Raw genomic sequence first — 13,070 nt, 5'->3', positions numbered from 1 at the left:
TACTGTGTATGATTTACAGGCTTTAATTTAAATATTACATGGCAAAGTGAAATTCTTAAAATAGGCGAATCTGTGAATAGGTGAATGTTTCAGATGAAGCAGTTGAAATTCTAGAAAAACTTGTGAGGGAATAATTGGGTTTTATCTTGTTGATATAGACATGCACCAATATATAAGTATTGACTTTTAAAAGATTTTTTAAACTTAATCTTCATAAAGCATAAGATAAGATGATGAGAAAGATTTGACATGTCAAAAATACCGATAAGCTATTTTAAGACATGTAATATTTACTATAAATACACTATGCTTCTAGTCTACACTAAAATCGCTGATCAAAAGGTGTATTTCTAAATCAAAATCAATTAAGAGTTTGGTTTCAAAAATAAGGCTTCCGGCCCAGGAAATTACAAAGAAGAAACACTTAGGGCAAATATATACAACAATTCACTAATCGAATTTGCAACGCTCTTTCATGCTCTGAAGATGAAAGAGTTTCAAAGAACACTCTCCACTCATCCTCTCCTCCATGCTCCACCCATTTCCTCTGGTCAGAACCAATGCACACGTTAATATTCATGGCAGTGAGTGAGCACACATTTGCAGTGCTTTCTTCTAAGTCAGAAGAGTTAAGTAATCTCCAATTAACGTTACCAGACTGATTTATGAGATGATGTTTCCTCTAGAGTGACGACACTGGTAAAATTTCTAGATGTATCTCATAAATTATGAAAAACTTGAATTTAATTTTTTTGCTTATTGCCTCTTAGAGATTATTTTATTCAATATTGATGAAATAATCGTTACTAATTTAAATGTGTATAATAGAACACTTTACAGTTCACAAGTCTCTTTTTTATATTCCTTTTTTTTGTTTTTTGGCAGCGTTGGGTCTTCGTTGCTGCACGTGGGCTTTCTCTAGTTGAGGCGAGTGGGTGCTACTCTTCGTTGTGGGGCACGGGCTTTTCACCGCAGTGGCCTTTCTTGTTGTGGAGCATGGGCTCTAGGTGCGCGGGCTTCAGTAGTTGTGAATCATGGGCTCTAGAGCACAGGCTCAGTAGCTATTGTGCACGGGCTTAGTTGCTCCGCGGCATGTGGGATCTTCCAGGACCATGGCTTGAACCCATGTCCCCTGCATTGGCAGGCGGATTCTTAACCACTGTGCCACCAGGGAAGCCCTTTTTAAATTCTCTATCTTAAAAACCTCTATCATAAAAACCTATCATCCACATTCTTACAAATACTATGCAGATAAGAAAGTTAAAACTGCAAAGGGAAGAAACGGAGAAATAACCAAGATGGAGAAATAACCAAGAAACACTAGTCAAGTTGGGACAAAGTATGTTTACTATAAATAATCTAAGCTACCTGGTAACCAGGGTCCCAGCTGCCTTTTTCATTCATTTATCTAACTAATATTTATTGAGATAAGTACTAAGTGGTGAGCTCATTTATTTTTGTATCCACGGAAACTTGAACATAGGCTTGGGCCATATTAGTTGCTCAGAAAATATTTCTGGACAGGCTCCTAGCATGTACTGACATAAATGATGAAAAGCCACATTTCTACATTATATTATTTTTCTCATTAGTCATCATTATTATAAATTTTGTTCATGCCATCAGAAAGTTTACCACTATTTGAAAAAATGGACAGGTCTGAAATGACTAGAGGACAATTCAAGATAAAAGTGAGTTACAATAAATGAAGCAATTACTAAGGAGAGATAATCACTCATCCAGCCAAAGTTCTCACCATAGACTTTCTTTAAACAACCAACTACCATAATCAATTCTTAGCTAAAGATTCAGAAAACAACATCAATAAAAATACGTAACTTTTCAATAATACAGCCAGTACGTATAGAGTGCTACACTTTTTCTATATCGTAAACAAGAAGTTGGATGACTTTCTTCACAGTTATGTAGAAACTAAACTGCACTTATGACTTCACTTTGACTACTGAAAATCTGAGAGTCTATACTCAACCCCAGCCACAATATTTTCAATATATAATTCATGAATTCTTTTATTATTTCAGAAAACATTTCTGAGCACTTGTATTCTAGGCACTGTGTTAATTAATTACCCCTCACTTCATGTCTTAATCTTCCCTTCAGCCCCTTCTAAAACCCTGTACATTTCAACAGCAATATCATATGGCTTTGAGGTTAATAGTGGTAGCATTAATATTAACATGGCAAAAAATCCATCTGTAAAGATGAGGCCACTTAAGTAAAAAATCATTTTATTCCAAGTTATTATATTTTTAAGAGTATAGTTAATCAAAATTTAAATACGATTATATTTTTAAGTAAAATCAAACATGATCATTTGAAAAAATAGGATAATAATGTCAAATATCCACATCCTCACTGAAATTATATGCCAATCAGATTTTAAAAGTTATCAAACTAAAGTGGCATTACACAATTCAGCAAGACTGAAGCACCTTTTAATGTGTGCAACTGACTTTCCAGCTTATTGGTTAATTCCATTAATTAAGGATATAAATATAGCTTTTAAATAAGATCAGAGCATAGTTTATACTTGGCTGACCTTGAAGGTTTATAGAAATTTTCTTGGAAGTTTGATAACCAAAATTTCTAACTTTTACAGATTAAACATATCTCTGATATCATCAGGTTAATTTTTAAGTCAGTTATATTTAAAAACTAAAATCAGACAGTAGTATTAATCTTTCTACAATTGTTGTTTTCTTCTTATATTTCCAATTCTGAAAGAAGCAGAAGAAATGATTTGGGGAAAATCAGGATCTACTCAAAGGTATGTAAACCATTTGATAAAATAGACTTTGAACAGTCCCAAATATAAGAATCATTATTAAGAATACTTCTGCCACTTCAGCCACGGTATCAGCTTGGGTCCCCACCCACTTCATTTTCCGTCCCTTTACTTCCTTATTCCCTCCCTCCATCCCTTTCTCTCTCCCTCTCTCTCTCTCTTTCTCAAGCTCTCTCTCTTTCCTTTTTTAATATCTAACTCCTCCTCTTCCTCTTCCATGTACCCAATATTATGGGCAAGAGTTAAAGGTCAACTTTAGAAGTAAAAAGAAAACCACTGGCTTACTTTTGTTTGCAATGTGGAAACATGGAAAAAAGTGGCTTACCTTCATGTAAGCAACTTGCTGAGTCAGTAATGGCTGATCACTGCTTGTGGGCAATGAGAGAAAAAGGGGGAAATGGAAAGTTTTAGTTGGCCAGATTTGGGTCCTAGTAGTTGATATAGGAGTTAGTAGGGCTGACTACAAATGGTGTTTGGTAAGCCCAGGGAACCAACAACCATCTTCAATTTCCTAGTCAAGGGAACAGGCTATGATTAAGAAAGAGTTTGAAGTCAGCCAATCCAAGAGCAAGGGTGTTAGAAACAAAAACTGAATCCAAAGTGAATGGCCAGCCAAGACCAAGAGAGGAGAATCAGAAAGAAGGAGGGCCTCACAGGACATCTATCAGAAATCTCTGGCCAGTAAAGAAGCTTTGGAAGGTACCGGGCTGGGTTTTTAGGGACAAGTTCCTTTAAACATACAAGGACTCTAAGGCACAGTTGATCAGAATTGGAAGGAAATACCCATTCCTGTAGACTAAAACACTTTGACCATAAAACAAACAGTGGTTTGAGTAATTCAATAACATGGCCCCTTATGATTTGCAAAGTGATCATTATAGAACCTTTTCTCAGAGTAAATGTGTAATTAGTTATGGATCAGTAAGTAATGTCTTTCAGGAGGAAAAGCTCTTGTTTTCTTATTTATTTATTTATTTATTTTTTGAAGTACCAAGGCTCTTAAATCAGAATGGAGCAAATACATTTGGAAAGTTGAGATTACTCTAAACAGCAACATTCCTTACTGCATTAGTTATCTCAGCTGATCACTTATTTATGATGCCATAAAAATCCAGATGCCTTCAATTGTGATGGTTCGATATTTGCCAAAAGGCAGCTAAAATTACTTTTCAATGTTTCCCATTTTTAAAACTGCATTTTGAATTGAAAATTTATGATGGTTCAGTAATGGTTGTGCTGAGGTGTTTTGTTTTTTTTTTTATTATTATTGGAGTATAATTGCTTTACAATGGTGTGTTAGTTTCTGCCCCATAACAAAATGAATCAGTTATACATATACATATGTTCCCATATCTCTTCCTTCTTGCGTCTCCCTCCCTCCCACCCTCCCTATCCCATCCCTCCATGTGGTCACAAAGCACCGAGCCGATATCCCTGTGCTATGCGGCTGCTTCCAACTAGCTATCTACCTTACGTTTGGTAGTGTATATATGTCCATGACTCTCTCTCGCTTTGTCACAGCTTACCCTTCCCCCTCCCCATATCCTCAAGTCCATTCTCTAGTAGGTCTGTGTCTTTATTGCTGTCTTACCCCTAGGTTCTTCATGACATTTTTTTTTCTTAAATTCCATATATATGTGTTAGCATACGGTATTTGTCTTTCTCTTTCTGACTTACTTCACTCTGTATGACAGACTCTAGGTCTACCCACCTCATTACAAATAGCTCAATTTTGTTTCTTTTTATGGCTGAGTAATATTCCATTGTATATATGTGCCACATCTTCTTTATCCATTCATCTGATGATGGACACTTAGGTTGTTTCCATCTCCGGGCTATTGTAAATAGAGCTGCAATGAACATTTTGGTACATGACTCTTTTTGAATTATGGTTTTCTCAGGGTATATGCCCAGTAGTGGGATTGCTGGGTCATATGCTAGTTCTATTTGTAGTTTTTTAAGGAACCTCCATACTGTTCTCCATAGTGGCTGTATCAATTTACATTCCCACCAACAGTGCAACAGGGTTCCCTTTTCTCCACACCCTCTCCAGCATTTATTGTTTCTAGATTTTTTGATGATGGCCATTCTGACCGGTGTGAGATGATATCTCATTGTAGTTTTGATTTGCATTTCTCTAATGATTAATGATGTTGAGCATCCTTTCATGTGTTTGTTGGCAGTCTGTATATCTTCTTTGGAGAAATGTCTATTTAGGTCTTCTGCCCATTTTTGGATTGGGTTGTTTGTTTTTTTTGTTATTCAGCTGCATAAGCTGCTTATAAATTTTGGAGATTAATCCTTTGTCAGTTGTTTCATTTGCAAATACTTTCTCCCATTCTGAGGGTTGTCTTTTGGTCTTCTTTACGGTTTCCTTTGCTGTGCAAAAGCTTTGAAGTTTCATTAGGTCCCATTTGTTTATTTTTTTATTTCCATTTCTCTAGGAGGTGGGTCAAAAAGGATCTTGCTGTGATTTATGTCATAGAGTGTCCTGCCTATGTTTTCCTCTAAGAGTTTGATAGTTTCTGGCCTTACATTTCGGTCTTTAATCCATTTTGAGCATATTTTTGTGTATGGTGTTAGGGAGTGATCTAATCTCATACTTTTACGTGTACCTGTCCAGTTTTCCCAGCACCACTTACTGAAGAGGCTGTCCTTTCTCCACTGTACATTCCTGCCTCCTTTATCAAAGATAAGGTGACCATATGTTTGTTTTTGTTTTCCAAGATTAGCAATGAATTCAGCTCTTGTGGTCAGTTGTAACCTTACTGAGTTTATTGGAAATTCTAGAAACCTAACAGAAAACTAAGAGTAAGAAAATAAATGAATAAAACTTTGAGAATTAAGACCCTGCAAGTTTGTGATAATATATTTTGGTGTTTGGTGGTTTTCCTAATCATTTTACAATGACAGCCTGAAGGCCAGTTTCTAACAGGGAAGAACATGTTGACCTAATCAAAGATCTTCTGAGGCATGGGTGCAGGTAAAAGGAGAACTTGCAAGGATAAACAAAAGCAAAACAAAACAAACTTATACGATCACATAAGGCAGAAGAGATAAACTATACCTCAGGAATAGAAAGGCAGATGAAGAGGTTGATATGCTTCTGGACCTTCCAGAAGATAAGAGTTTAGACCAAGAACTATGATGATAAGAACCCTTTAGAGTTTTTTGAATATATGACACTTTCCTATGGTTGTTATTTTGATATATCAATAAAATATTAATATCTCTTGACAATGAAAGACTGTATGATTCTTTGCAAATATTGTGAGTAAATGAGAAGTTAAAGAATTGCAACCACCCAAATTAGTAACTCTTTGAAAGCAGAGATATAAGGAAGAGTCCGCAAGCTATAGTCAGTTATGACAACTTTAAAAGGTAAAGAAAGCTTTTCATTCATGAATTATTATTTGACATTCACTAAAAGCTAACTAAATTCTTATGGGAGGCTCAGAACTTAGAGAAAAAGGCATGGTCCCAGGATATAAATGGCAAGAGTCCATTGTATTTTCTTGACGTGTATGTATCAAAATGAGTATAAGATGGCACAGAAGTAATCTTTTTGTCTCTTTCTTTCATATCCCCAAATACCTTTAAAGATTCCTTTTCTCCTGTCCATCGCATGTGACTTTAGACAATTCTTTTCTCAGGTGAGAAAAGAAATAAGGACACTGGATCCAGATCTGCTGTCAGATCTGCTACTACAACCTACTGCTTCCAGCCAGATGGAATAGTATCTACTGGACCACAATGTTTTTTATTAATTTGGCAAGACTGCCTAAAGTCACTAAAAACACACCAAGAATAATTGTTTGTGAACAGAGAATTGAGAGGAATTCACACTTAAAAAGAAAACAAATCTATTTTCAAGAACATTTTTAACAACAGTAATAGCTATAAGGTCTTATTACCACTAGAGTATATTTATATTTTCTGTATATTTTTTGCTGGGGGAAACATTCAAAAAGCAGAATTATACATTATTTACAAAAAGCTGACAGTAAAAGCTAAAAGCTGAATCTTATTTTAGAAGTACTTACTATATGCAGCTCTAGGTAGTCTCCCAGGCCAGAAGAACTGTCCACTCGCACCAATACAGCTTCTTTCTGAACAGTGCTAAACCCTATGGCCAGTCTGTCTGCTCGTGTACTTGGCCGGTCATTAGGAGGCCACTTATACGTGATTTGTCCACCACCTTTGCTAAAGATATACGTTGTCCCAGCTGGAAAACAAAAACCAAAACCAATTAGTCCAAATACATCAAGGGCACACTTTCCTATGTTTTTTATGCTGACATATCAGTAAAGTATTAAATTTACACCATGGGAGTCATAAATAAATAAAATAAAATAACAAGAACAAAAACAAAAACCTATGGCGAAGCAAATAAGCAAATAGAAGATTTTAATCAAACATGCTCAAGAAAGAGAACAGAGTTTTTTTTAAAAAAGAAATATCAAGGCAGCTCCATTTTTAATACACTCATTAAATCAACCAGCAGGTGTTTCAGAACAAACAGGAGATTACTGCTTTTTCCACTGAGTTGGAGAAGCATGCAATGTAATGGGGCTTTATTTCTTTCTTCCAGTTTAAAAAAATAGTTTAGGGCTTCCGTGGTGGCACAGTGGTTGAGAGTCCGCCTGCCGATGCAGGGGACACAGGTTCGTGCCCCGGTCTGGGAAGATCCCACATGCCGCGGAGCGGCTGGGCCCGTGAGCCTTGGCCGCTGAGTCTGCGCGTCTGGAGCCTGTGCTCCGCAACGGGAGAGGCCACAACAGTGAGAGGCCCGCGTACCCCCCCCCACACACACAAAAAATGTTTAGTAGGAAACATTGACTTTGGATGCTTCAAAAGGAGCAGAAACATATATCAACTTGTTTTTGAAACAAGAGTTGCATGTAGATGTGACAGGGTCATACAGCACAGGGAAGGCAAGTGCAAGAAGTATGCTATGAATCAACTTTTATGGGGACAGGGCCCATTCACATATGACAGACCATAACTAATGGATGAACAGCCATAAGACCCAACAGTCATGTCAAGAAAATACAGATAATAGATCCCATCTATAGAAGTCAGGTCTTATTTAACAGACAACATCTACTAGTTGTCAAACTATCCAGCTCCATAAAAAGACCCATTTTTTTCCCAAAGCAAATGCTAGTCTTACAGCAATAAGAATAACATCATAGCCTCATTTGGTAAATGTTCAAATTTTACTTTATGATGGTGATGTCAGTAAATTATCTATCTTGCTCTAAAAAGAGTTTTGTTTCAAACAAATTTCCTAAGCATCCAATGTGTTAAAGTCCTATTTCATTGCACCACTGGCATCTACCTCATTTAATGCAATAAGATTAATTCTTTGAGTAAGAATATTTGGAAGAGACATGCAAAGATATATATAAAGGAGAATGAATCTTCCTCCATAAAAGGGGACCAGAGAAATATTTAGTTATCTCAGGAACAGACCTTAAGGTACAATTCATAGGAGTGTAGCCTTCCAATAACAAAGGATGCCAATACATATTTATTGTGTACCTACTATGTGCCAACACAGTAAGGAAAGCAATAAAACTAAATATTAAAATTTAGGCCACAAAGCATCTTGTGTGTACAGAAATATAGCTTCTACCAAGAGTAAGGGTTATAAGTAAAAGTTGAGTGTACAGCAGTATGTTTTCAAGATATCTACACATTAAATTTCTATGAACCAAATTTACCAAGTAAATGATGTTGGCAATGTCACATTCATGTACATTTAGTTAAATAGCTGATGATATAATTTTTTCTCTCTTTCTATATTTTGGGGCCAATAATTTTTTTTATTCTGTCTGAGACATTTCCATAGGCCCTTGAGAAACTCCAAAGAACTCTGCAATATGCTTAATGTGCCTGACTGGTTAAATAGGCCTTGGTTTGTAGACCTGACCCAAGAAACATGTCAAGATAATATTGATATAAAAGTGATAAAACAGAATCTTGTGAAAAATGCAGTGGTAGAGAGGTTAGTCATTTTCTTGAATACTAATGCATGAGAGCAGTTTCTCTCTCTCATGAGAGAATAGGTAAGTTATATTTGAAAGGTACTAATCAGTGTGCAAGCAAAGAAAATTCAGAATATACATATTTGTGTATCAGAAATGCCAGAGGCTTCTACAACCATTTATGTTCTACAATATCAGAAGCTTGTTCACCACAATATTAACAAGCAAGCACTATTTGGTAAATCTTTCTCTTGGTAAGTTTTGCAAATAATTAAGTATAGAATGTTTCAGAAAAGCCTACATTGATAAAAAATAGGACAAGAACATATAAAAGTAAAGATTTCTTTAAAAGGAGGTTGTGGTGGTGACCTCTGAGTGTTAGTATTTGATTGATTTTATCTTTCTCCTTTTAATTAACTTTGTCCTCTAATGACTATATATTTCATGTGAATTAAGAAAAATATTGAAGTAGAGATGCTACTTAACAATATAGAACAAATCTAAGAACTCAGATGTTTTCCAGAATCACCAGAGTAAGGTAGTTGTTGTAAGGCAACAATATCATACATTACATGATAATTTTTAACATTTCCTTCTGTATGGAAAGTAGGGCAAGCATTACTCCCACATCACATTTCAGGAAATTTAGTCAGAAGGATTAACGTGTTAACTAAAGTTGCAAACTTGGAAGAGCTGATAGGAAATCCAGTATCCAGATTCAACTCCTGTATTTTTTTTTATTACATAAATGTCTCTGTTATCATAAAAAGACAGTCAAGAAAAACTTAATTGGGTATGTCAGTCTGAATTTATCAAGGCCGACTGTTATCATATTCGAATGTCTCATAACCATAAAGTGACATTTGCACCTCATGATCATATACCGTCCTTTCACCTCACAATGCTTTTAAAAAAGTTTAAAAAAAATAACATGTAAATGTGAAATGACAGAACATTTAATATATGTTGATTAACATTTAGTTTAGGGTACACTTCCCAAACTTGTGGAACTATGCAAGTTTCCTGTTGCTGAGGATAATAATTTAGAGGTTTATATTTTCAGTAAGATAAATGCCACAATACAAATACTGTTATTCGAGATTTGATTTCACCTCTATTTCAACCTTTCCAATAAGTGTTAAGACTTGGCAACTAGCATGCCAGTACCTACTCTGTCTGCCTAACAATGACTTTATTCTTCAGGTTTTGCCAAAACCAAGCAAAAACAAGCATAACACCATGTGCCAAATAATGCAATTATTCCTAGTGTCCTTTTTCTTCAGATATATCTGAAAATCAATCTCTCTTCTTTTTTCATTGTATGCACAATAGAGCATTGTATTGTACGCATCAGCACAATTCTGTAGTAAGCGAGAGAATTAGATGTCCAGCTCCCAACACAGCTCTCTTAACCTACCTCTGTAAGCATCTTGGCTTTAAAAAAAAAAATCATTTTGCATCAAACTCTAAAAATCTATGTTCTTAAAGCCCTCCTTCCATCGAGATAGAAAATTACAATATACTCTATTTTGGTGACCTTAACAATATGAGAATACTCCCACGATAAAATGTAGTAGATCAGATGACTAAACTGTCAAAATCTACTTCATTTAACATGCATCATTCTGAACAAAGAACATGATGTACTTACTGCAGCAGAATAGCTAAGTAATTAAGAATGTAAGCTCTGGACTCAGACAGACCAGGGTTCAAATTCCAACTGTATCCTTTTCTAGTTACATGACATTGACTATTGTGCTATTTATTCTAACCCTTGGGTTTCATATCCTTGGGGATATTAACACTGTCAGGATTAAATGAAACATACACAGTAACACCTCAGACTAATTCCTGGCATATGGTAAGTGCCCAGCATATTTTTTCTTTTTTTTTCATAGTGGTATTATTTTTAATAGTCCAAAATAGAAAACAACCCAAATATCTATCAGTGGTAGAATGGATAAACAATGGTATATTTATACAATGGAATACTCTATAGCAATGAAGATGAATGAACTACAACTACATTCAACAATGCCCTTGATTCTCACTAAAATGATGTTGGGAAAAAAAAAAAAAAGATTCTGATTTCCACAACCTTCTGAGACTGAACCAGGAAGAAACAGAAAATATAAACAGACCAATCACAAGAACTGAAATTGAAACTGTGATTAAAAATCTTACAACAAACAAAAGCCCAAGACCAGATGGCTTCAGAGGAAAATTCTATCAAACATTTAGAGAAGAGCTAACACCTATTCTCCTCAAACTCTTCCAAAATACAGCAGAGGGAGGAACACTCACAAACTCATTCTATGAGGCCACCATCACCCTGATACCAAAACCAGACAAGGATGTCACAAAGAAAGAAAACTACAGGCCAATATCACTGATGAACATAGATGCAAAAATACTCAACAAAATACTAGCCAACAGAATCCAACAGCACATTAAAAGGATCATACACCATGATCAAGTGGGGTTTATCCCAGAAATGCAGGGATTCTTCAATATATGCAAATCAATCGATATGATACACCACTTTAACAAAGTGAAAGAGAAAAAACATATGATCATCTCAATAGATGCAGAAAAAGCTTTTGACAAAATTCAACACCCATTTATGATAAAAGCTCTCCAGAAAGTAGGCATGGAGGGAACTTTCCTTAACATAATAAAGGCCATATACGACAAACCCACAGCCAACATCATTCTCAATGGTGAAAAACAGAAACCATTTCCACTAAGATCAGGGACAAGACAAGGTTGCCCACTCTCATCACTACTATTCAACATAGTTTTGGAAGTTTTAGCCACAGCAATCAGAGAAGAAAAAGAAATAAAAGGAATCCAAATTGGAAAAGAACAAGTAAAACTGTCACTGTTTGCAGATGACATGATACTATACATAGAGAATCCTAAAGATGCCACCAGAAAACTACTAGAGCTAATCAATGAATCTGGTAAAGTAGCAGGACACAAAATTAATGCACAGAAATCTCTTGCATTCCTATACATTAATGATGAAAACTCTGAAAGAGAAATTAAGGAAACATTCCCATTTACCACTGCAACAAAAAGAATAAACTATCTAGGAGTAAACCTACCTAAGGAGACAAAAGACCTGTATGCAGAAAACTATAAGACACTGAAGAAAGAAATTAAAGATGATACAGACAGATGGAGAGATATACCATGTTGCTGGATTGGAAGAATCATCATTGGGAAAATGATTATACTACCCAAAGCAATCTACAGGTTCAATGCAATCCCTATCACACTACCAATGGTACTTTTCACAGAACTAGAACAAAAAATTTCACAATCTGTATGGAAACACAAAAGACCCCAAATACCCAAAGCTATCTTGAGAAAAGAAAAACAGAACTGGAGGAATCAGGCTCCCTGACTTCAGACTATACTACAAAGCTACAGTAATCAAGACAATATGGTACTGGCACAGAAACAGAAATATAGATCAATGAACAGGATAGAAAGCCCAGAGATGAACCCCCACACACAGGGTCATCTAATCTTTGATAAAGGAGCCAAAAATATACAATGGAGAAAAGACAGCCTCTTCAGTAAGTGGTGCTGGGAAAACTGGACAGCTACATGTAAAAGAACGAAATTAGGACACTCCCTAACACCATAGAAAAAAAATAAACTCAAAATGGATAAAAGACCTAAATGTAAGGCCAGACACTGTAAAACTCTTAGAGGAAAGCACAGGCAGAACACTCTATGACATAAATCACAGCAAGATCCTTTTTGACCCACCTCCTAGGGAAATGGAAATAAAAACAAAAATAAACAAATGGGACCTAATGAATCTTAAAAGCTTTTGCACAGCAAAGGAAACCATAAACAAGATGAAAAGACAACCCTCAGAATAGGGGAAAATATTTGCAAACGAAGCAACGGACAAAGGATTAATCTCCAAAATATACAAGCAGCTCATGCAGCTCAATAACCAAAATACAAACAACCCAATCCAAAAATGGGCAGAAGACCTAAATAGACATTTCTCCAAAGAAGACATACAGATTGCCAACAAACACATGAAAGGATGCTCAACATCACTAATCATTAGAGAAATGCAAATCAAAACTACAGTGAGGTATCACCTCACACGGGTCAGAATGGCCATCATCAAAAAATCTACAAACAATAAATGCTGGGGAGGGTGTGGAGAAAAGGGAACCCTGTTGCACTGTTGGTGGGAATGTAAATTGATACAGCCACTATGGAGAACAGTTTGGAGGTTGCTTAAA

The 13,070-nt window shown here is 35.7% G+C and overlaps 1 protein-coding gene across 1 annotated transcript in view; it reads right to left on the bottom strand.

The window, feature by feature from the left end:
* NRXN1 (neurexin 1) overlaps positions 1 to 13,070 on the bottom strand; it is a 689,266-nt gene that overhangs the window by 317,291 nt on the left and 358,905 nt on the right. Inside the window, exon 11 of the mRNA XM_073791370.1 lies at positions 6,850 to 7,031. Coding sequence (XP_073647471.1) covers positions 6,850 to 7,031 — 182 coding nt within the window. The remainder of the gene's footprint in view (positions 1 to 6,849; positions 7,032 to 13,070) is intronic.

This window comes from Tursiops truncatus, chromosome 14 (assembly GCF_011762595.2).
Source record: "Tursiops truncatus isolate mTurTru1 chromosome 14, mTurTru1.mat.Y, whole genome shotgun sequence".
Taxonomy (NCBI): Eukaryota; Metazoa; Chordata; class Mammalia; order Artiodactyla; family Delphinidae; genus Tursiops; species Tursiops truncatus.
This window is presented reverse-complemented; position numbering and strand designations above follow the sequence as displayed.